Source organism: Synchiropus splendidus, chromosome 15, assembly GCF_027744825.2.
Source record: "Synchiropus splendidus isolate RoL2022-P1 chromosome 15, RoL_Sspl_1.0, whole genome shotgun sequence".
Taxonomy (NCBI): domain Eukaryota; kingdom Metazoa; phylum Chordata; class Actinopteri; order Syngnathiformes; family Callionymidae; genus Synchiropus; species Synchiropus splendidus.
The window spans coordinates 5,880,816-5,907,302 of NC_071348.1; the positions used below are offsets into that span (position 1 = coordinate 5,880,816).

Sequence of the window (26,487 nt, forward strand, 5' to 3'; positions counted from 1 at the left end):
GCTCTGACCCACCTCAGAGTGAGCATTTCAGCAATAAAGGTCATTAACTATCACACAACTTCAGGTACTTAGCACAATCACTGCATGTTTTTAACCACTGGGTTTGGTCTCTGCTGTCTTTTCCATCACCATATGAGAGCGTTAGACACTGTCCTCCCGATGGAACGCAACCAAAGCCTCTTGCTACAGCTGCTAGATTTAATCGCCTCTTTGAAGCAGAAACCGCAAGAGAACCAGACCCAGATGGAGCAGCCTTTATGGGCAACACCTGAATGCTAATTTAGGCAAATTTGTGAAGCGCCTCGAGAACTGTTCGGAAATGAATGAGTTTGATAGAAACTCGGCAGCACTATGGGAAAACACTATTTTGGGTTCTCATGTTCGCAGGAGGAACAAAAAACTCTGAGCTTCCAAATCCCCATAATAATTGTTTTCATATATACAAAAACGGGTTCTGCAACGAAATCCTGGACTTCCTGGACAAGACCAGAGATGAGCACATGTTGCTCAAGGGCTAGCAGGAGACTGATCTTTGAGGATCAGGGAACTTCCCTCTCATATTTGTAAACTTAAATATTGGACACAAACCAGTTTGATGGAGTTGTATGTGGCACTTCAGAGCAGAAAACTCTTACCCATCGTTGAGTCGCACCAGGATGGCTCGGTAGAGCTGGTGTTGTGGGCTGTTGGACTCGGGACCGCATGGGTAGATGAACGGGTGCACGGCAGCCAGAACAAAACCCTGCTGATAAAGTTCCTGCAGCTGACCTGGGAGCTGTCGGACAGACGACAGGCGCAGCGTTGACGTCCCACCTGCAAAGCAACATGAGGAGCGATCAGAACGTTGTCAGGGTGTGGCTTTACTCAAGTAACTGAAACCTCATCTAATTCAGTAAACACAAATATTTGGCCACGGCACGTCAGACAGTACCGCTAATCGTTTATATTCATAACCCTTCTGTTTACACGAGACAAATCATCAGCAACCGACTCGCGTTTCATGCATGGGACAAAAAGTGGACACAAGAAATCCATATTCACAACGCTCTGTTCGCAATAAGCACCTCAAATATTTGCCACAAACTCACAGTGGGTTTGAGAACAACATCAGAGACAATTCACTTTGATAAACAGTCGCCTTGAATCAGCCTTATCGACAAACAACAGCCACTACCACACCAGCGCTCCACACATCATAAGTTCGGGGACCACAGTAGAAACTCCAGCTACAACAATGTCTGTTGGAAACTTTGCTGGCAGATCCTTAATAGTTTAAGACAAAATAAAGGCTCAGCTGATGTGGAGTGTCTCGCTTTCTGAGGGAGCCACTCACGGACCAGCAAGTCTATTCAGTGGGGCACCGGTTCCAGAACCAGGACCGTGTCCGTGTCTAAGGCCTCTATGAGACTCAATTCAAGTCCTGTCAAATCGATGACTTTGCCGGTAAGTAATTTGATTCAAGAAGCTCTCTTGTTCAGAGTGCTAGCATCGCAGCTACGCAGCATCACTTGCTGGATATAATCACACCATTCTTGCAGCCCACATGCTACCACTCTGAAGGTCAGACATGCGTGAAGTATTGCTGAAGTCATGCATGCATGGGGTCATGCACATCTTCATGCAGGAGAGCAGAGAGGAAAACTACAATGAGACCATTTCCATTCCAAACAAAAGAAAGTCAGATTCATCTCTTGTTTGTTTTGGCAATTAGCATCCTGCCTTTCATTCCGTCTCTTCAATCTCGCCGTTAATAAGAGCGTATCAAAATCCAATCTAGGCTGATTGCTTCTTCTCAGCAGGCATCGCCGCACCCACGCTCTCATGAGTTCCGTCTCATCTCAGCTCCTCCGTCCAAGTGCAGTGGACAGCGGTTTGACAGATAGTCGCAAACAACTTTTCAAAGCTCATTCTGGGCATTATTCTCCAGCTGCGCGTCTCTGGAGAGGGGAAACCTGCCGCCGCCAGTTACCAGCTGTGATGCAACCAGCTCCCGTCAGCGACCATCGACCAATCAGAAAGCAGTAACCGGAAGTGGCTACGGAGCAGGAATGAGAGCAGTTAGATATTAGAGGAGCTCAAGATGTGACAGGGAGGTCAGAGTCAGAAAGTGGAAGTTTCAACAACGGTAATCGAGACGTGTTGTGGACGGCTGGGAGCTCAGGCGCGTGCCGAGCGAGGCGACATTTTCCGCGGGGCAAACAGCTAGGGGCACGTGGGTGAAGATCAAGATATATAAATACAGAGCGTATAGATGGCAGGAGGCGGGGAAGGAAGAGGGAGAGAGAAGGGGGCTCTCAAGACGTGGGAAATGCTGCTGCGGCTAATTAGAGTCAATGAGACAGTTCAGAGTGAGAGACTCGCAGTCCCTGGGAAAAGCCAAAGACATTCAGAGTTCAACTCTGGGTCAGACAGGGCAAAGGAGTGCGTTTGTCACGGAAAGTACAACATCTTAGATGGCTCAAATCTGTGACGTTAAAACACACATACAGGAGTTACAGGAGATGAAGAAAAATGCTTGAATTAATTTTAAATGATAAGTAAATAAATGTGAACTATGTCAAATCATATGGTGAAATGTAAATATATATGATACTCATTTCTAAATAGAGACATATTTTTTATGATGATGATTTTTCCTGCTAAACAGCTGATAAATCATAGTTATTTAGTGAAATAATAAAGATCTCGTCACAAATTAGTAAAACATTTATTCACATATGTACCAGAGGCCTCGTCTGCATCATGACTTGTCTATGAGTTTCATTTTAAATGCCATTGCGTCACGATGCCGGTGGCGAGGAGAAGTTCTAGGACGAAGCCGCTGGCGTCGTTGAGTTGGCAAAGCTCTGTGATAGAGAGATGATTCTGGGTGAATCCTAATTCAGCCCCAAGGAGAACATCCAGGAGAAGCGAGGACAGAGGGGGATCATGTGACGTCCCCTGCGGGATAAAACACGCCGCTTTTCTTGGCTAAAAATACCCCAATTCTCAATCATGCTCCGTCCTGCTGCTCTGAAGTTAAAAGGCATAAAGGAATTAATATAAAGAAATAGGCCACCGTGGCAAACTCTCCATTCTCCTCCCCTGCTGGCGGCTTCTAGAAATTAATCCTTCTGTGATGCGTAATTTTTCCTCCTCGTCATCTCCTTTGGTGCGACATGATCAAGCCGTCCTCTCCCACAGGGGAACGTGATCGCACCAGAACATCCCTATGCGCTCTCTCTAAAGTCAATAAGCAACACTTTCAATTAGTGACTGAGGAAACAGCTGCTGGCGTCATCTGAAGTCGCTAATAATCTCAACCACAGGCTTTAAATACTTTATTTATCGGACCAAATTATATTTATCTTCCCTTCCCTGGAGCGAAGTCTGAAAATCTGTTGTAAGGATGTTTACCGCTCCCCGAAAATCCTTTTATCCGAGGAGAATCACTTTATTTTGGGGAGATGAGAGCAGACTGTGGACGAGAGAAACGGCTGTGCATCAATAAAGTAGAACGTAGAAAGAAGTAATTAAGACTGAAAAGTTGCGCTCACTCTGTCGCCATCTCATGGTCATCTGTGAAACACATCTGGTTGATAAAGGCACAAGTGTTGGCTTATCTTAGCGGCCAATTATACACACACGATATATTCGAGAAATAAACCACATTTTATGGACTTGAAAATATGGGTAAATAAAATGAAAATAAAACTGCGAGGGGCATAAAACAGCAGTTTCATTACAATGATATATGGTTCCGTTTTATTACCGTGGAACTTGAAAAACAAAGAAAAAATATATGGGTGGTGGAGCCACCATTCTGTTGTTACTCCCCTGAAAACTGACTGACCAATGACAACAAGAAGCACGACTTGCACTTCTCCCATGCTATAAATACAAGCGGAAGAAAGCAAGAGCATGTTATAGAACACATTTATGAATCAACAATGTGAATGTTTCAATGAATGCATATTTAGTGGACTGAAATTTAATTCATTGTGTGTACATTGCATAACGTCAGAGTGTCTTATTTTAGAGATCGAGCCACAGAAAGCTTTTCATTTGGTGTCATGACAAATATGACCACTAGACACCGGGGTTTCAAATGCTTTGGCGATTTTATTCAGTGGCCAGAATCTCTGTTACAATTTCACGAGTGCGTGTCAAGTTTTCGTAGCAATTACACTTCAATTCATCACTTTCCTGCCACAAGAAAATTCTCAGGAAAATCAGCCAGAGAGAGAGAGAGAGGTGTGGAGAATGGCAGCAAGGAAGAAGAAAATGTGACTCTGGGTTGACAAGCAACAAATTGGTTTTTCTGGGAAACTGTGTCAGAGTGAATCGTCTGAGAGACAGCCACGTTAAACACGGAAGAGGAAACAAAAGCATGAACACGTGATGATGTCGGGAGTTCTTGTGAGGTGGAGACTGACAGCTAGTGTCCATTCAACTGCTCTCATGAAGCAAGTCACCAATGAAAGTTTGTAGCCTCCAGAGTAGAGTTATTAGATCTTTAAAGACAGACTATGATTAATACGTGATTTTGAAGTGGAAGAGCCTTTCTTAAGAGGTCCAGGAGGGTTCTGGACAAAAGCAGAAAAACAGTCCACAACTCTTTATTTTCAACTCTTTATCTCTCAATTCTCTCAATTTATTCATCAACACTTTATCTCTCAATCAAAACATTTTTTTTTCAGAAAAGAGCCAAACAATAAAGAAAACATTTAGCTGCAAGCTAACAAGCATCACTTTCAATTTCCACAGTGCCTTTCCTGCTGCGCTACCTCCCCTAAAGACAGTCCAGTAACTTTATATGAATGACTTCAGAATCTGCTGGAATGAATCAGGTACTGTGAATGCTTTATGTTTAGTATAAGTGTTTGAACTCTTCGCAGCGCAAAACAACAGACACCATGGATCATAATTGAACGTGAGCAAACATTTTAATAGAAATCTCTGTGTGTTTGTGAAGCGGGAGGAAGCAGCGGGATGTATTCAGCGCTTCAATATGCATACATGAGATGGTTCATCTGAAGAGCAGAATGAATTAAACACAAGCGCTCCACTTATTTACACTGCCGTTGACCCGCCAAACAAATAATCAACTGACTCGACATTTTCATATCGCCCAGCTGCAAATCTCTTGTCGCCGCATTAACCAGAGGAGTACGCTCCGGCAGCTCTCATGTCAATGTCAAAATAAGAGCTCCTGACCTCTTGCTATAGTGCAAATGTAGCTTAGCTTCTTGATAAATAGCTATTGCAGCTAGAACTGCAGAGACAGCCATTTTGGAAGGCGGTTGTAAGATTGAGCCCTCTGCCTATATAGGAAGAATCATAATGTTTTACTCGATGACCCAAAAGTCTGTGACTGGGGGGTTAAATTAAAGAGTGTCTCCTCAAATACCTTTGGTAACACAAGTTAGTTGGGCGACTGAAATTATGAGAAATAACAACAAATTCAATGTAGTGATGTCACATGAGAATGTGATTGTCAAATTCAACTTTACTCAAGATGTCAACACCAAACACAGTAAATAGTTGAGGAGGCTTCAAAGCAGTGTGGCCGACAGTGTGTTTAATGACTAGACACATTACAAACATGTTTAATGTGAGGCATCATCATACAGTGATTCATAGCTTCTACAGAGACAACTGTCACATCTGTAAGCCCTTGGAGCGACTTGTGAGGACGAGCAGTAAACACGCTTCACATCAACACACATCTGCTCTTCATTATTAATATGTGGTTCTAACATCTGGCCGCTTCGCCGGCATGTTTGGCCGAGGAATGTTTCTGCAGAATTTTGTGTTCTGGAACTGGCCAAGTGGACTGGGAACAGGGTCAGCAAGCCACTTGGATCCCTCTATTTTCGAGGGAAAATATCACTCACAACTTTAAATGTTAGCCACCTAAGAACTTACATCACTTCCTGTTTCCTGTTTGTTTATAGTTGAGTCAAAGTGTTTGTGAAAAATAGACCTGGTCAACAGTTACCATAGACTGGGACTGTGAGTCCAACTCACTTCCTGTTGAGCTTGGCAAAGCGAAGATCCCCCCAGAGTCGTGCCGATTCACTTAAGCTACCTGCGTCAAGGTGCCTTCCAGTAGGCGTAAATGTACTCATTAAACTTAAGGTGGTATCATTTAGTTGGGGTTGTTGTCCACCGACTTCCTGTCTAGCTTCTCACATCACAATGAGGAGTTAGCAACAGCTAATAATTAGCTCGATTCCATTAATGTGTTACATTGATCACCTTTCTAGTGTGTATGTACTGCGAGCAAGGCGTCCACCAGTGTGAAGTTTGATGGAAGCTTTTTACCATCTGGAGGTGAGAGAGGGATGTTGAGCAGCCTTTTGTTCAGCTGACATGCGTCCTTAGATCACAAAAATCCGACATGATGATAATTACCATGAGTGGTTGATAATGGATGCTTCCTCGTTCTACTCCTGTCTGCGGCAGCTATTTTGAGAAATGTGAGGCTGATTTGAAAGAGCGATCCCTCCTCTCACTTCGCTGACACATTATTGCAACATCTGGCTCGAAAACAACAGGAAACGTGGGATGTTGCTCAAGACACATTCTGTTCATAAGAACAAAATCTGTATGAAAGTTTTAATCAGTCAGTATACAACAGTTTTTGAAGATTTTGTTTTTTTTTGACATTTACAATTTCATTAATGTGGAATATTTTCTCCACTCAAGTCTTTTTTTTGTGTTTTTTTTTTAAACTTAAAATTTAATTTTATCAAATAAAGATTTGTTTGTTAAAATTTAATTTTATCAAATAAAGATTTGTTTGCGGTTCCGATTTTCTTTTTTTTTTAACCAATACTACTATATTTTAATAAATTATTTTATAATAATTTTATATAGTTCTTTTGCATTTGTAAAAATGATGTTCAATGATCAATGAATCATCTATTCAGAATGTTTTTCATTTTTTTCTGTTTGCAATGTATTTGAATTCTCTAGATTTTCAAAGTAAATATTTTTGTTATAATCTAGTTCGTTTTCCAGCTCTACTCTGAGTGTCTCACACAAGATTACAATTAGTAAAGCGAATACATGTTTCGGATTATACTATAATAACATGGCAATGATGGGCGAAGCTAGAAATGATAAAGGAAGATGGAAGACCGGGATGGTGTCGGAGACTGGAGAATGAAATGCAGATGGACCTGTATATCGAGCCCAGTGTACGTGCTAAATGCTAATGCTAAAAAGAAGATATTGCTTCAGAACCTGAACAACACCCGCTTGACTTCCAAATCCTCCTCGTTTTGAATAATGGAAGAAAAAGAGGTCAGTGTGTGTCTGAAACCAGAAACAGCTTCCTCTGTCTCAGCCCGGTTGCCATGTGAGCGCCTCCATCACTCAACACATTTAAAAATAAATGAGTAAATATGAAATTAATAACGAGGAAGATTGGCACGGCGAGGCCACACACACACACACATATATAGACAGAGCCGCAAGGAGAAGGTGCCTGACTTCATTTGCATGAGGGGGGAAAATAAACCAGCATATATTATATCCGGTCGCTGATTTCTGATCCGGGAAGCTCACATGAACCTCCTCGCTCAGATATTGCCTTCCATCTGATGAGACGATGTTCGCGGCCGCATTAGGAGCTCGTGAGTTGCAGACGTCTGGGACAGTTTGAGGTGGGACTTCTGTCTTCCCTGTCGACTGAGATTTTCCTGTTTTGATAAATGAGTTTTTTTTTAGAAAAATACGCTGAAAAATGCTTGACCCTCTGGAGCCTTGTTACATGTCGGCTAATCCGACTTGTGAAGAACACCTCTCTTGAATCACCTCCGTAATTGGCCTCCATGATTGAAAAGCTCCACCTGACTTTCCTCTCCCTGTGACGTAGTGGTATAATTCTGTGTCCAATTAAAACGACTGGCGACCACCCGCGGACGCCCCTCCTGGTCTCAGCCGTCATTAGCTCGCACCAGGCTCAGATGGAAATGTCAGAAACTTCCTCCTACTTTCCTTTTCCATCCACTCTCCCTTTCCTCTACATTAGACGACGGCTCTGCGGCTGCTCTCTGCGGGGAGCCTGTCGCGCTCTCTTCAACTCGCCCTCAGTCTGGCTTTTACCATTATTGCTCCCCCCTCCTTCCTCCTTCCTTCATCTTTCTTCTGCTCTTAAAACTATTTTTCTTCCTTGACGCAGGATTTTTCCCTTTTTCTCTCAGTGGAATCCGGGCTAGGAAAGAAAGGAAAAGGTTTGCCAATGTCCCGTTGGCAAAACCTGAGAGTCTTTTTGGCGAAATGAAGCAGGAGACACAGGATATCCTTCACCACACAGAACATGTGTTACTGGAGGGCGGTGGGTCATTGAACTGGGCCTTCAACGGTCACGCAGCCAATCAACCCCAAGAATCAGAAGCTGAGCGAAAATCTGATCAGACAATCAGTGAAATATAAATAATGTTTCAGTGTATTCATCCATATTACTGTAGAAATGTAGGTTTCTTTGCATTCAGCATTACATCATTTAGAATTTCAGAACTCAAGTTAAGCATATTTTAGAATTCTTTTGAAAAGATTACACATTTTTGTGAATCAGATTCATTTAAAAAAATACTTCCTACATAAAGTCCTATATACAGTTGCTTTAATGAGGTTCTAATATGTGTTTTCATTTTTATTGGCAATTATTATTAATTGATATTATCAATTAAAGTAATAGTAATATTATTTTAAATATTATATAATCAACATGAATACTGTATATTAGAATATTGTCAAGTAAATTTTTTCCAGACATAATTGCATCTGCACAATTGTAGTTTAAACAATAAAGCAGCTGTTCTAATGCCATCACCAGCGGCAGATATAGATTCCAGACATTCTGATTTTGGAACCACAAAGAGACGACTTCATCGAATTACTCTACAAATAAATCTAATTTAAAAAATTACCAACATGAACTGACAAAAAAAAAGAGTGACTGAGTCTCTGCAGGAAGTGAGCAGACAGTATTGACCCATTTGAAGGGGCAGGGGGGCACCTGCTGAGCGCTAATGTCTTTTGTCCCTCCGCCCCTTGCTCTGTGTCCCCCCGGGGCCCCGAACCTCGTCATTAGCAGTTGCGGCTAAAGAGCAGCCCGGTGGAGCTGCGAGGCCAAAGCTTTGTGCCTTAATTAACCACCTAATGAGTCTCTGGGAAAGTCAGCACACACACACACACACACACACACACATACACCAACTGTACTTATTTAATCAGTCACTCAGTCACTTCACAGTTAATCACCTTTTGTCACAGGCGGTCAACACCTTCACTGTCGGGGACTCACTTAAATTCCTCCTCTGACTTGAGCCTGTTAATGTCTTCATCTGCAGCTCACTAAGGCAGCTCCAGGCAAGCTGCGGCCCGCGGGCCACGTACGTCATCACATGACATGCATCGCCCAGTTTTGTTTTCAAATTGGGTTGCGCTCATAGACAGGTGGTCATAATGTTGGGCCTGAAGCGTGATTCATTTCCTGGCGCTGACAAAGATAAGGGAAGGTTTTCAATAGAATATTTCCATGATGAACAAGGTGAAATCTGATTCATGTTGGACGCTTTCCGACAGACGTCACTCGACGGTTCCTCCGTCACACGTTTGGACCAAAGGGTGTGAATATGACAGCTGGTCAGGAGGCTTCACGTACCACGGTGAGGAGTCACGTTGACGAGTCCACGAGTCTGCTCCCAGTTGCACACACGTGTGTGAACTTGTCCGCATCGATTATCAATGCGCTGCCGCTTTATTAAACCAACTGAAGCACGGACGGGAAACAAGCGCAAAATAATCACGTTTCAGTGCCGCATTGATTCTCATATCAGCCTGACATTATTGGAGGAAATTGAAACCTGCTCAAACAAAGCGAGTGAAAATGAAAGGAGTGCACATATCGACTTTTCAAAGCGACTGTAAATACTGAGACGCTAACTTTCAAATTAAAGCGGCTTTTATGACACATATGCAGCGGCCGTCAATCAAATGACAAGCCAGCTGAAGAGCGGGGGTGGGGGAGGATGTTTCCACCCTCAAACACACCTCAATTACGGACTGTTAGTAAAAGACTTCTTGAATTCCATGAAACAAAGACCGATATAATTAAACTGAACTTAAGCAATCACTTCCTGTGACCACCCTGGAACAGACTACAGCAAGAAACAGTGAACTCAGGCTTTCTTTCCCACCCCAGGAACAGTCAGATGTCACCAACAAAAAATCTTCATTTCCATCTTCCACCCCAGTACAGGCCACAGAGGGCAACAAACTGCAGTCAAATCCAGGGTGTTCCCAGCCCTAAACAGAGTGCATTAACTGCGAATGATGAAGTGAACTCATCATTTCTGTTTCCACCCCATAATGCCCAAACCCAAGTCTACAGAGAGACTCACTTTTATTCAGCCCTATTACAGATTTACTAGAAAAAAGATGGATTGAATTAAACATAAAAGGAGCTCAGCCTAACCAATCATTGCTGTTACCACCCCAGGACACACTGAAAAGCATGAGATATAATAAAGGAGCTACCGCCAACGGCAAAGGCTGATGACCTGTTTTCCCGCCCCGGTACAGTCAACAGGGCAAATGAAATGTCTGCTTCCACCCCAGGAACGAACCGCGGAGCATCTGTCTGCCGCCAAATAATCTGGATGCACAACAAACCAATACCAATACCAATACCAATACCACAACAACCAATACCAACAAACCTAATACACACTTTTTAGCTTATTGTCCGAAACCTGCCAAGATGCCCTTGAGCAAACCGCTTAATGGCTGACCGCAGCGGCACAACTGCTGACTGGATCAGTTGGATGAGAGCGCGCAGCCAAGGTTCCCCTGGTGAGTGACGATAAAAACAAACAGAGTGGACTGGCTAAATGTTAATGCGATTGCGCTCGGCTCGTCTAGACGGAACATTTAAGGCTGCCCAACCAAATTTCAAAATATGCATCTCTTCATCTGGCGGAAGCTTTTACGGGCGACCGGCCACTGTTCCCTCAGTAATTGACTGAAAGAGTGTGTTTTTTGAAAGAACGCCGGCAAATGAAAAGGCGCCAGATGTCTTAATGGAGGGAAAACTACCTGTAATTTGTTCAGCCAGTAAAAAGGTTTATATATAGACGGAGAAATAAGCATTCATCCCACTGTTCTCTTCTCTGAGGAACTAAAGTAGAGTCTCCATCACAAGTCCACAGACTGACAGGAGGCCTCCAGAGGACGTTTTGTCCGCCCGTCGCCACCTCCGGCGCTGACAGCCCTCCGTTGCTTGGAGACGACATTTGAAAAGACGAGATGTGGAAAATAAGCAGGTTGTTGATCAAAGCCCACAACCGCGTTCAGCAAGCATCCGCTCGCCAGTCCGACTTCTAGCTAACTGCAAGATTTGCCCAACAACGCCCCTCCCCGACAGACGACACCCTGACATTAACCTCCTGTCTGAAATCACATTAGGAGCATTCTCCGTCGCGGCGCTGGCTTGATTGGGGGCTTTTTCCGCTATTAGCATTGCAAAAGAGGTTGAATTTGAATTTTAAAACACAGGGTTCTGCGAAGATGAGGCTCTTTGACAGACCGGGCTGTTGCGGCGGCGCTGCACGCCTGCAATTAGATGTTTCTGTTGCTGATTGAGGCACATGATTGGAGCTGAACGCTGAAACTGTGAAGCCAGCGTCATTTTGCATTGATGATTGGTCATTTCCAGTTCCACACAGCCTGGTTAGAGAACTGAGGAAATAACAAAGGATCTGTCAACTCAAAATGCAAAGAGGTGAAGGTGAAGTCCACCCATTTGAGCCCATGAGAAAAATCTCGAGAGGACAATGAAGCTAATCTTCAGTTAGGTTCATTGTTCAGGGCACCTTAAGACATGAAAAGGGAAGTGACCTCATCATGACCATTGTTTGAAAATTAAATGATGAATTAACCGCTTGATTCACACCACAAACCAAATTAAGGAACAACACTGAACCCAAAGGCAGAGACGTTACAATATGAACTCTCACACATCAAGGCAACATCACTTGGCGCTTTGACTCACCATAATTAGATTGACGTAAAGAAACATCTAATCAAGTACAGAAAGTTTTCACTCCTTCGCCACTACAGTACACAGTACAGCACTGACCATGACTAATATTAAGTGCATCAACTTGAAGACGATATGAGGCATGTGACATAGCACTCTCTGTTAGCACTTCCTGTTAAACCCTGTCATGTACTGAGTGACTCGTGTCAGTTCTGTTGAACATGCTGAGTCATGCTAGCTTGCCATCTTCTGCAGCTGTAGGACTCAGCATTGCAGACTGACTTCCAAAAAATATATACAGGTTGCAGGTGTGGACAAATGATTCGGTTTCTGGTTTCTGAAATGAAAAAAATGGCTCACAGACAATCATCTCCAAACTCTTGACATTCCTCCAGTGCACGGAGCGGTGAACGCTTGCCGCTTCAATTACTACTTGAGATTTGAGGGGAGACAAATCCGACACGTCACCTGGGATGTGAATAGAAAACATGTCCAGACTTCCTGGTGCAGAGTGTCGGGGGTAGGAGTGGAGGAGCGGAGGAGCAACACGGGCTGTCAGCGGAGAAGCTGAGACATCACAGTACTAAGTATGGATGTGGAAGGAGGATATTTAAGGAAGCGGGAAGATTAATGCATCTTACGGGGGAATTCAGGTCAAGACAAGCTGCACGACTTTGAGTGGTGAACTTTTGTGGCCATGTATTCCAGTGGGAATCAAACCCACAACTTAATAATGGTCATCGTTCAATGCAAGCAGTGTACATGCAACAGCAGCAAAATGCTTTTATCTCATCCCACTCACAGACGACTCAATGTCAGTAAACAACGCGCGACATCGCTGCACAAAAACATGCCACATTGGAAGCAAAGATTGAAAGAATCAAGAATCAATAAAACTAATATGACAGCAAAACAATGCGATATAGTTTCAAATAATTTGTTGTGAAAAATTAGATATTGATGAGAAGATCCCCCACATCCTCTTAAAATATGTTTAATGGATAGCGATTAAAAAAAAAATGAAGACACAGATGTCTTGGAAGTTTGTGACGTGATGGGAAGGCAGATGTTTGAGATGAGACGTTTTGACGCTGCTGTCGTCCACCCACGCTCCGCTGCTGAGGGCTGCGGGGAGACTGAGGGGCCAGAGCTGCTGTTCAATCCCAGTCCGCCTCTGCATGTTGTTACATAAATGTTTAAGGGTCAAAGTTTCGAGGTTTTCTCTGGGTCACTGCTGCAGAGAGCAAGTTTTCTTTTCTGGAGTTAATAGATTCTTCCTGCTGGTATGCTGTGAAGGTCTCGTAAAATGTTTCGCCCAGGGGTCTGCAACGTTATTAAAGGAGACATTATGGACCCCTCTCCCACTGACAGGAGACCTTAGAGCTGGAAAATGTATTCCTGACAGTTATGATTTTGGTATGTTCTGAATCTATTATTATGTAATTACAAAAACATGAATCATTCGTAAATAATTCTGTTGCAGCGGTGATTCGTGAGAAACGATTCTGACTTTTGGATACACAGTGTTGCGCAGAGCTAATTTGACAAAACAAATCTTTGTGGACATGAGTCGCTCAGAAAGTTGTCTGGGTTCGACTTCAACGTTTCTCCAGGTAGTGCATGTCATGCCTAGGTAAGTGTACGTGACTCATGACTGAAATCCCTGCATCCTCATAATGCAGATAGTTGTTTGATGAGTGTCACAATGTATATGTATATTGTATATTACATTGTATATTACTTCCTGTTTTCAAAATAAAAAGCCTAAAAGCTTGATAAGTTGTGTCAAACATTTTCCACTATTTTCAATGATTCATCTGTATGAGTCATTGTAACAATTTTAAAAGCAACTTTCTGTAACTGTTGTTACTTTTAGAAATAGACGTTTATGACACAGAATAGCGTCAGTTAATTCAAAGCTGATATCACTTCCTGTTTCTTGGTATTTAACTGAAAAGTTAAAAGTCAGTGCAAACTGTGCAAACCTCAACATTAGCGGCATCCTGGCTCAACACAAACAATATCTGGAAACAGCAAATATCAAGTGATCATTTCAATAAATCTGAATTCCATTCTGACAGACAGACGCTCGCTCTGATTTAAAATATGATCGACTGTCCCAGCTGGAGCTCTCCTGATCATTCATCCTCTCACCCCGATCCAAACTTTATAAATAGAATGTACGGATGGATGATTCCAGACAATTGAGAGCGTCAGTGGGCCGTGGCAGCGCGTCCATGGGGAACCGGAGACCCGGCATATGCTAATTGAAACACATTGCAAATCCATCACCTGCTCTCTTCTGAAGTAATTAAGTCAAATTACAGTCGTACTTTAATCCCTCTCCAGATGGGGGCCCTGCTGAGCAACAGGTGGTTCTGTTACAGCGTAAAAAATGAGCGTCCCACCTCAGTCATTTGCATCCTCTGTAACAATGGTGGGCACAGTGAGTGGTGCACTGGAATATGAGAGGGAAAAGTAATTATGATGGAGTGAGCGTACGTGCGCGGGATCTGTTTCACTACTCAGTCACACCTGTCTTTCACTTCGTCTAATAAGGTGTGAAGCCTTCATGTTTATCTGTGGATTCAAAGGAGTAAATCTCAAATAGAAAATTTACATCATAATTCAGATCCAACGGATGCTGTGAATCACCAGTCCCTCGGATCCTCAATCCCCAAATAAGTCACTTAGATGCCCAAGCGTGACTCACTGGTGAGTGTGGCAAGAGTTTTGTTCAGACACTCTCTCCATGTGGGAGACTCGATCCTTCCTCGAATTTCTTTTTCAAGACAATATCTCCGTGTGTGGAATGAATTTCTTGTTGGCTTTGACTCGCCCACGATTCCGGCTTCAGGCTAAGCTCAGAATGAAAATGTTGCAGCGTGGCGGACGAGCCAATGCGAAGTGTTCTGGCGCACAGTTTTTCTGGGAACACAATGTGGCATCATCTGGCAAACACAACGCCTTGGCTAATAGCAAGTACAGATCGACTTCACTGTATAAGTTGTTGAGATAACTTTTGTCTTGGCAGCGATTGAGTGAAGAATTGTAATCGTTATAAGACAGGTCATTACATTAACATACATTAAGAAATCACTGGCTTTCTTAATTTCCTGTTTACACTGGTCAAGGAGGAGATTTTGTCATTTTACTAAGTGCTGAGTCCTCACGACTGATGCTAAAGCCAGTTGCATCTACTCAGGGTGAGGAGCAGAGCCAGGACATGCTAGAGAATTGACGTCTCTGAGTTTACTTGGGAACACCCTGGATTTCTGGGGAGGGAAGTCTGGGCTTCACCCACAAAGGCTGAAGCTCCCACATGGCACAAAAATGATAAAGATTTTGACTTAAAGATGATTGTTGCTCAGCCAATGCAAGATCAACTTGCTTTGTCCTCCTCTGGCCTTGGTGGTATAAAACCTTCCTGTATCAAATATAACAAAAAGATTAAGTCAAAACCTGATCCCTCTACTTCCAACATCCATCCTTCCTCCATCATCCACGGATTATTCGGTACAGTTCAAGGTTACAATCCAATCAGGAGCATTTGTCGCGCCTGCTCAGTCTTGACGCTGACTAGTCAGCCGGCTCTTTAACTGCAGTTCAGCAGCAGCCTCTACCACAGCAGGTGAGATCTCCAGGGAAACTCATCAAGCATTGTCACGGGTGTGGAAGTTCAGGATGCTGATTTTATTCCCGCTCGTCTCTCGACATCATCTGTGTCTTCATCAAAGCGCAGGGCGAATGTAAATCAACCTCACTCAAGCAGCAAAAGAGACCTGTGTCTGGAGAGACTACTGCTTAGACCAGGACTCTCTGGAACCTGACAGGATGGAGTCACATGATATGTGTGATACTGAACAAGTAACTCTCCCTAACCATCAACATTTCTCAGAAGACTCATCATGACCCAGAGGGTGGAGGTCGAGACTCAAGTCTCACTGTCCAACATATGGAAAAACAGCATATGGGGTGGCGCTTCTTCAGTTTCCAATCTCATGTGAGGTCACTTGGGCACATGAGCTGGACTGTGGCACAGTGGGGCAATAATATATTAAACACTATATTTATCAGGTAACATAAAGAAGTAGTATTATCTTCATCCTCACCCAACCATCCTTTTTAAAGTAAAATGCAAATGCATTTGATTCAATTGAAAGGCATCATGAGTCAACATAATAGCTACTGTATCAACATTGGACGACTGTGTTGCCTGTTCAGGATATGGGTCTGATGGTGAGATACCAAAGGTAGTTTCAGAGAGATGTTTGTTTGAGAGGTCCAAACAACACGAGGACTCTTTGATTTAAAAAAACAAAACAAAACATGCAATGAAACCACCTGAAGATTTGCTGATTTTCTGACTGAGGAAAACTCGAATGAAAAGTGACATTGTCAAAAAAATACAACGGCAACTTCAAACCAGCTTTTCTTCTTTGATTCATACTTGTAAGGCTGCTGGGACGAGTCCATATTGCTGCAGGGTGTGTGGAAGTCTTGAAACCGGATAACGGTGGCGGGAATAGTTCTGGCAGTGATAGAAAGGCATCAACGAGCCAAAGGAGTTGGACTTGGATTCCACTTGGAATCGTGTTTTCGCGGTCCCTCGTCTCTGCGGGAGATCAAACGCTCACAGAAACAGATTAAGCTCTTAAAAGGTGTTGAATGTTTGAAAAGAAACACGTTGCTTGTTTGATGTTTTTGTTGTGTCATTAATTCAAATCTTGTTGACACGTTCGATAAGTCAGCAGAAGAGTGTGAAAAAGAGGACGGAGGACCATCAACGTGGGAGTTGTTGGCCCGTGAAGGTGCGTGGAATTGATCATCAAACTGAAGAGCATTAATAATAACATAATCATAACAAGCAATCTGCTCTGTTCTTCCTCAAAGTTGACACATCTCAAGTCACCAGAAACACTCAAAGATCAAACTTATACTGTAGCCTCACAAATAACTAAAGGCGTCCCTGCATCAAAGGCTGGCAGCAAACAATCTAAAAAAGCAACATGCAAAACACTGTGCAAGAAACATGGTCATAAATATTCCTGGTGCAGTTATCTATTTAACATTTTACTACTGCGATCCGTCATGTCAAAGCGAGACAGTTATGCGAGTGTCTCCATTTTTTAAATACAATATTCTGCCATTTCCCGAAGAGATGTTCCATTTCTCAGGAACATCCGTCTGAGTGTGATATAAAAGTCATAATTTTTCAAATGTAATGGAGTCTGACAGCCGGGAGGAGCCTCACTGCTGCCGTGGCTCTCACCGCAGAGGTCTTTTATGTCTTTTACATCCAGATTTCATGAGCAGACTGGTTACTGTATCATCAATCTGAAGACAGTCTTTTACAAAAAACAAAAAAACAAAAAAAGAAACATTAATCTAGTTAAGGAAATAGGTTTCAAACTACAAACGGTCCGATCGGTTGAAAAACATCTCCTGCTCTGACAACACCAGCCTGAGGACAGGAAGTGAGGTCAAAGCACTTCCTGTTTGGCCTCATGCTCTCCCACTCTAACAATAGCCAAGTTCATTTCTGTTTCCTCTTCTGGAGTAAATACGTTTGTTCCTCAGTGGCGGCGCCACCAGGAGGCCGGCGGAGGCGTTTGGTTAAATTTAGATGCTCCTGTGAGTGCCTGATTGCATTTCGACAAAATCAATACGACCATATTGGCTCTGAACGAGAGGGCAATAAGAGCCAATAAAGCTGAGCGGGGGCGAGCGCCCGTGTCGTCTGTCAGTCGAGCGGGAGAGAGTGAGCGAGGAAAACAGAAGCTGAGATGGAAAGAATAATAAAGAGAATACTGAAGAGAATAACAACATCATCTATCCCGAGGGAGTTGGATTATCGGACCCATACGTGAGCCAGGCAGCTGCAGCAGGATCTTTTTTATTTGTAATTATTTTGCAGATTAAATTCCGTCCCACGCTTGGTACCGACTTTGCCTGTGAGGAACTATGTAATTGAACAGACCCCCCCAAAAAAGTGTTTTTAATTCACTGGGCTAAAAAGGTCAATGTCCTTTGCTTCATCAAATATGAAATGAAAGTGGAAATAAAGGGATTACAAAGTCATGTTCATGAGGAGAAAATACATTTATAATTCTAGAAAAAAATTTACTTGAAATGTTACTTGGACGTTACAAAACAGGGATGAAATTTTTGGATTATGAAGTCGTAAATATGGCATCAAAAAGTGCAAGAAATGATCACTATATCAAAATGATAATTTGAAGAACCTTTAAATGCAAAAAGGTAATGAAATAAATATCCATTCAAATGATAATGCTGATTTATAGCTGATTAATGCTGATGAATTATCAGCTAAAGTTCCAGTCACGATTTGAACAGTCAAATTGTCCTAGCAAAAAGTGAAAATTCTGAATATACATTTAAATAAAAGTTATTATCACATCCAAATAAACTACAAAAATTATGTAATTAATGTTAGAAGCAAAAGTGAAAAAGCCTTTAAAACAATGATTTTAAGTCACAACTGTGAGTTGTAAGAACGGAACTCCTTATATAGAAGGAAAAGGTCAAAATAAAAATAAAATAAATACTGAGCTGAAGGTTCAGCCTGTCAGCTCTGGCGCCATGGAACAAAGAACCACGTGATGGACCTTTGTGCTGCTGAAAGGAGGCGAGGTTGGCTTGGTTTTCCTTTCAGCTAAGACAGCTTGATCTTAGCACAGGTGGCTTTGTTGCTACCTTCCTTCAGAAATCTATAATAAAAGTGAAAACCCTGACATTAAACTTTTCTAATCGAGCTTAGGAAGTTTGCAGCGGAACAGAAAGTGGTTTATCTCCCATCAGGTACAACCCAAAGTTCTGCATCGTGAGCTCTCACATGCAGGAAACAGAACAGAGAGGATGTTTGATCTATACCACGGTGCCCAGAGACGTAGAGGTGAGACAGGAAGGAACCCAAGCACAAATCTGCGTTTCCTGTAAACTCTGTCAGCAGACGTTTGAAGCTGCTGCTTCGACTTTGTACGTCGAGAGCGACAGCCAAACGGTTTCTCTATTTCTCATGGTGAAGGGAGGAAGCCGGAGTGAATCACACCAGCTCAATTGTCCTGAATTATGAAATCAGACGAATTATCATGAAGAACTAATCGTGGTGTTCCCTGCCTCTCACCCCAGCTAGCTGGGACGAGTCACATCAGTCCACAAGGGGAGTTGTGGAAAAGTGGAAATTGTATTAATGATATTTGAAATGAGGAGCTAAAAGAAAAGAAATGACATTTGGGTTCATAAAATAATAATTTAGGAATTTTTAAATTACAGCATTAAAACGTCATTGCTATATTTTAATCGGTCAAGTCATAAATCAGAACTGTGAAATTAAAAAAAGGGAATATGCTAAAATCTACATTGAGAATCAAGCTTCTAACACAAAAACAGATCAATAAACAGTCTTGAATACAGACATTTTCTTTCCCATTACATAACAAATTCATGTATTGAGTAAAGCCAAATTTTGAATTTGAAATTTGAATTTGAAAAAACAAAACTTTTCCATTAAAAAACGGAGATAGAATTGTGAGACAGAAGTCGATTCTATATGTATCATCAGGAGTGTAAGTGACACCTGCAGAGGGAAGGAAATTCATTTCCACTGTTTCCAGATGCGCTCTGTCAGTCACCAGTGCTTGTTACTTGCGTCCTCTCTGACGTGGGTCAAGTTGGGATTAAACCCGGAGTATCATTTCAGCACACATCAACACTTGAACCCCACCGCAGCACCCAAGCCCGGCTGCATCTGATTCCCGGGCTGGTTTCAATAATCAAATGTGATCTCACCTCGTCTGCTGAAAATGGGAATCTAATCTTAAAGCAGATGACCGTGAATTCCCTCGTCAATGTCATTCTCGCCTCCGATAACTGTGATTCAATTCTGCCTCGTGCTCCGCCAGCCAGAGCGGGGGGGGGGGGGAGTCCTGGCTCCCCCCACCTAATCTCATCGTGGTTAGAGACCCTGTATGTGGCGTTCGCGCTGACCCCTCCAGAACACTGTGATTTGAGGGAGATGGCGGGAGGTGGCTCCGGCGCGTCGCTCACCTGCCGCCACCACTACAGCTCGTGATAACAAGGAGACCTCCTGGCTGCATATAGATGATCTAGTTTCCCCAAGATTTGAAACGTGTGTAAGTGTGTAGATGTGTAGGTGTGTGTGTGTGTGGCCTACATTGATCTCAAGGGCAACATCTTTACACAACCAGAATTCCTGTTAAATCGGGGTGTGGGTTCACGGTGTCAAGGCTGAAACTTCCTTCCCCTCAGAAACCAGGGTCTCAGTCTTAAGACAAAATACATTTCACCATGTAGGGAAATGCCAGATACGAGTCACTTCCTCGAGCTTTAGCAAACAACAATAAATCGTCTTCGTCCCGACTGGGCTAGTTTTTAATTTCTCATTCCTGCTGGCACGTCTGACATTTGCAACATTTCGTTTGAGTAATATTTGTTTGTTAAAAACGTCGTCTCCGCACCAGCGAGCACCAACTCCCCAAAGAGTCATGAGCTCAATATCAAACACAATCCTGCTTTCCGAGTGAGTCTTTCGGTGACCGCGAGGGTAACCCACGCCGTAATAACTCATCCGCGCGCCGGTGGTGATATCCGGAGTGGCGGAGGTTTATTACCGACAGCTTTGCCTCAATTTGCTCCTTCTTTCATCATTGTTTCTGCACCGTTGTTTGGGCGGCCGGTTATGCGCCTCCGGGGCCGACCGTCTGAGCTCCGGCAGCGCGGCGAGGAATTATTGCCAACATTCCTCACACAGCGAGGTGAGCTGCACACAGGCGTCATTTAACTAATGTGCTGACCTGCGTTGAAAATAAAATCTTTGTCTCATATCCTTCTTACAGTTGCTTACGTGTCTTGATGAGTCGGCAATTTCATTTCTCCTTCATGGAAGTTTCAAACACCTCGAATGCTACTTGTGAATGTTGTGTCGGAAAGAGGAAGAAACCTTAAGAACACTAGACCCAAGAAGGAAACTCATTAAAAGATGGCCAAAAGGGAGCCGAAGTTTTCAGGAAGGTTGCAATGGAGTTGAGACAATGAAAATGTAATAGCAGAAAGAGCAAGGTTTACTGAAATAATTTTAGAAAAAAGAAACTTACAAATGAATTGTGCAGCTAAGACAATTATGATACTCAATAACATTGCATAGACCAGCATAGAGAAGTCGACCAGGATATAAATCAAATGTAAATATCCATAAAACTATGAAGGTTATTTGAGAGAATTAGTTGAATTTCTTCCTTTAACCCGAGCTTCTGTACCAGTAGAATGTTAAAACACAGCGCCCAGCGCCTCCGATTTTTGATGGAGCGAGGTTAGTCGAGGTGAACTGGAGCTGGTTCAATTTCTTCTCAAAGTTCTTTGCTCGCTCCATTTGTCTCGTGTCACCGTCTTTCACGGGCCAGACTTTCTCGGCACGTCCATCAGGCCACCGTCCCGCTCTCACCCGCGAGCAGATGATTCGGGAAATAAGATGTTGTATTGAACGGGGACCGTAAGTAGCAGCACTCACTACTTTAATATTTAATCAGCTGCCAGCAGACATTACCTGCTCTTCAATACGTGCCAATCAAACCTGACCTCACCGAACTAACAAGTTGACTCTCACCCACACTGTCAGTGTGTGCCTTGACCACCCCGGGGCCTCCTTTCTGTTGAACATTCTGAGTCTCCACTGAATGACTAAGCATGTACCTTTGAGAGTTCAGAGAGTGTGTCTTTTGGCTCAGCTCTTTCTTCACCACAGATGACTGAAGATATCTTTAACTACTGATCCTGCAGTGTTACCATAACAGACAGCAGTGGCTAGAGTGAGCACAAAACCAGACCCTCCTCAGCCCCGCCCCGACGTCGGCTCGGACACTGCTGCCGAGCAGCATCATCCATCCGGACCAGTCGCCTGACAAACTAATGGAGACTAATCAACTGTCACGACGAACAAGCCGAGTGCTATGTCTCCCGACATCCTGCACAGCCGCTCCCCCGTCTCCTCCCCCGCTGCAACTGTCATGAATGCATATAAAGTGCTGGCTATATACAGACACACAACTTTATTGGCATGCATTCGTTTCCCATCACAAGAGCAGAACTCCATCTTTTCAATCAAATCCAGTCTTATTGGCAACATATTTCATCTATGCTGCATCAGAAAACATTAGCTTTGACTTTATTGATCAATATCTTTGTCAGTTTCCTGTTTCCAGACACATTTATCATTTAACACCATTAAGTTGTGCTACTTTTTTGCCCTCTTTTCCTTCATAATACTCTGCAAGAGTGAATCAATGTTACAATGAACTCATTTCAGTCAAGAATATTTGTCTCCCAACATTCTCATGTATTTTTTCTAATATATTTTGAGTCAAAAAAACTTTTCAAATACAACAAAAATGCATCACTAAATATAGCATATACAAATGAGTGAAGTGAAATTGGACTGTCTATTAATGAATCAACAGTATAATTTATAGTTGATGTGCCTTAAAAAGAAATGCAGGGAGTTGGTAGCAACTTATAAAACTTTCTAAACCATATCAGAAATATGGAAAACTTGTCAGAGTCAGATGCATCATTTGCGGGCGGAAACAAAACAAACCGCCAGCATGTTTCAGGAAGCAACTCCCTTCGTCTATCTGGTAAACACCTCAGTGTGTGTTTGCCTGTGTGTGTGCTGTCATCTTCAACTGAAAGTGTGAGACTTTCCTTGAACACAGCTACATGAAGACAGACTTTTATTTTGCTTGAATGAACACACTGTCTTCAACAGATCATTCGATAAAATCAACATGATCTGAGACTTCCTAATAAGGACACTCGAACAATCATATAGCCAAAAGTACTGCTTAGCTAGTTGTAGTCAGGAGTTGAGAGCTGACCTCAGCACTGTGTGGCACAGGGGCCACATGTGGCCTTTTCCCTCTCTGACCCCCTGTCAAACAATACCCAACACCAGTAAAATCTACTCTTGCTCTTTGGGCCCCCACCCAAATGAACACCTCGTAGCCTTAAAATGCCTGGCCCACCTCAACAGCCTACTCTGGATGAACATGTTCTACTCTGAGTCTCTCCTGGATGACTGAGCTTCTATCAAAAAGCAAATCCTGAAGTTGTGGCCTTCTTCTAGTGGTCGCTACAAAGCTGGTGACCAAACATGAGAGTAGAAACCCAGTGCTCAATGGAAAGCATAGTTGTTTTTACATTAGTGAGTAAAACCAAAATAGGACAAACAAAACCGTTTCATTAGCATCCATCTAAACTTCAACATAAAAGCAGTGTATGTCTGATCTACCGTTCATCTTTACCATCGTTGCGCGTGATTGACTCATTGTCAGAAACTAAATCACAACAGCTAACGCGATGCCTGCGCTAATTAACACTCCATCACTACGACATTCGTGATGATAATTACGTTTTTTTTTTTTTAATAAGTGAGTGATAGATTTTCATCAGAATGCTTGATGATCTCTGAGCACGAGCGAGGCACACAAAGCCATTTTCACAGGCAGAGTGAGCAGATTCATCATAGCAGCGCTGAAATATTAAGCCGTGCTCCAAACTATTCATTATTGGGAAAAAGCTGCGAGGCGTCTCGGCGCTATATTTCAGAGATACCACGAAGCGAAAATGTCAAAGTCCTTGAGCCGCTCGCGTGATCTGAGCGGGAGAGAAGGTAATAATTTAGGTCTTTACAACCAAAGGCAGCAAGGGACTCTGACAAATCTGGAAACTGGGCTGAGATCGATAGAAAAGCAGACATAACGTCATTGAGATGTTTTAGGCTCACACGTGATAAGTCACTCTAATGTTGGACAATGACGATGAGACAGTGTGGTAAGCGATCAAGGCAGTTAAGTAGAGTCCAAAATATCAAATTAATTTGAATTTAGAAACACCACTTAAATATTTAATTACTGAAACTGAAAAGTCACATGAATATTTCTGTTATTAATCAGTTGAATTAAGAAATGAACAATATTTAGTGGAAATAAAAAGGAAAGAAAAAAATGAACTATATAACTGAAAAAAGTTATTTGCAAAATTTCAAGGAATGCATTTAAAAAATATTATTCTTGAAATAATGGCTGGAAGAACATTCACAAAAACATGAACATATTTTGGTGGACAGAATATATCTTTAACGAAAGCAATTCCTAATTCCTAATTACATTCTTGAAATAATAATAATTTTGAAGAGAGGAATTTAAAGAATCAGTTTGGTCAATACATTTCTGTACTATTAAAAAAAAAAAATAAAATAAAATAATATAATAATAAAAATAATTTGCTAAAATATATTGTTAAAAAAGGTTCTTGTAAAAAAATATTTGGATAATAATACTAAGAATTGATTACTCTTAAATTTCTTAAATATAGGTTTCATATCAAATTGTTTTGACAAACATATTTTGGCAACATCATGGATACCATATTAAAAATAGTTAATAGTTTATATTATTATAATTCTCTTGTAAAAATATGTAAAGCAGTTGAAAAAAAATGTTTTTTGAAAAAATATCTTTAAACAGATCCTGACCGGAAAACATATTGATGGCACGGCGGCCACGCTCATATCATACTTGATTCATTCCTACCGTCTCTGCCGATCAGGAAGTCCAGGAAGCGGTATGTGTAGGCCACGCCAACTTTGGTCTCCACCTGCGGTCTCTTCAAGGTGGAGTAGATCTTGCCAGGACTGCTCTCCTCCGAATTTGGCTTTGTTTTCCTCAGCCCACAGCCCATCGTGTTTATGAGTCAGGTAATCTGGAAGTGAGAATAAAGAATGACTCACTTTTACACATGTAACAAGGTTCTGTTCCTGAACAACTATGAAGCAACCATGTCTTCCCTGTCTGTGACTCCTGGGCTGAGGCTGTGCAATAAAGTTAGATTGCCTTCAATCCAGAAACGCTGAGCCAAACTTTCCCCACTTCATAAACCCGAGAGATTTTTGTATCTTCGTACCCATTGACTTTAATATCCAGAGTTAATAACACGGCGGTTAGAAGGTAAACAAGTCAACACTAAATGATTTTCACGCCCCCACCTCCTGGTCACCATGGGAACCACATCAAACACGGAGGGAGGAGACGTCTGGAGACACCAGGTGACGAAGTGAGACAAGCATGAATAGATGGATGCATGAATGAGTCCTTTCTATTATTCCCGAGTCTAATTAAGGCGAGGCCTTGACTGCAGCGAATCACGGACAGACAGGAAGTGGCAGAGACAGGAGAGAGGAAGAGGTGGGAGGAGAGGGAGGAAGTGGGGGGGTTGTTAATGAGGTGAACGGCAAGAATGCAGAAGGTGATCATGGAGAAGGAGGAAATGGGTCGACCTGGTGGGAGGGAAAGGTTGGGGGCTCCTAAGGGGCTTCCATGGAGGATGGAAGAAACATATTATATCAATATATCAAAAACTGCAATACAGAGAAGAAATGAGTCATTAAAAATGCAACATAATGAGAAACATAATGGAGCAACACCTCTTCTCTCTTAAATCCAGATGGACAATCAAGGAATCACTTGCTGCAGCGTTGCTGAAGTCGACAACAGGGACGGTGTCTCTAGTTATATTCAGAACACGCTGACATTCGGTTTGTCGTTTGTTGTGACACAACATTGTGGCAGATAAATACAAAACTATTCCAGACTCATCTAAGCAGCTCAGATCCAAGGTGGTCATAATCTTATTTGAAAAAGATTTGTTAAGAAGAGACTGTTCAGCAGCAAGAATACATCATGATCTGTCCGTCACACCACGTCGTGTTCTCTTGGGATTTCTCTTTTGTGACTTCGCTCTGCTGCTAATCTCACGCCAGCTTGTGGTCCAGATATGATTGTGTCGTCAGCCAGATTCATAAAGCCGGACTGAGATATTCATGTTCGCCTGTGGAACGCTCCTGTAATGATCTCTGGCCGTCAGCCTTTTCTCTTCTCCTGGCTCCGTCCCTTCTACTCTGTCTCCGTCGGAGCCAGATGAAGACCTCCACGGTCCATGACCTTTGGGCTCAGGTGGACCCAGAAATTACAGCTGAATCGGCCAAATAACATCACGCTTTTCCCCAGACATCTATATTCCCTTTTTCAATAAATGCCATTGTCACAAACAATAGATAAACATTCCTCAATTTAGTTCATAGGTCATGGTCTTCCACAGTTTCTCCTTCGAGCCAGCTAGCTGAGCAGCCATGCACTGTGGTGCCGAGATGGAGCAGAGGCAGTCAGAACAATAGGATGGGGGGTGAGGTGGGAGGTAGAAGGGGGGTTGGCAATGAGAGGGACAAAAACAAAACAGCTAAAAAAAACCCGATGGTTTTGTATTTGCATCGCACCAGAGTGGAATATTTATAGAGCAAGGCGGTTTACTGTGCTACACGTTCTTGTTTCGTGACTAAAAAAAAGCTCATTTTAAAAACT

General features: G+C 42.6%; 1 protein-coding gene across 3 annotated transcripts in view; it reads right to left on the reverse strand.

Moving 5' to 3' along the window:
* The window catches only part of LOC128746741 (raftlin-like), a 69,480-nt gene that overhangs the window by 34,226 nt on the left and 8,767 nt on the right, over positions 1 to 26,487 (reverse strand). For all 3 annotated transcript variants that reach the window (XM_053844022.1, XM_053844020.1, XM_053844021.1), the window contains 2 exons: positions 24,664 to 24,832; positions 636 to 813 (listed from right to left, as the gene is read on the reverse strand). In XM_053844022.1, coding sequence (XP_053699997.1) covers positions 636 to 813; positions 24,664 to 24,811 — 326 coding nt within the window. In that variant the 5' untranslated portion in view covers positions 24,812 to 24,832. The remainder of the gene's footprint in view (positions 1 to 635; positions 814 to 24,663; positions 24,833 to 26,487) is intronic.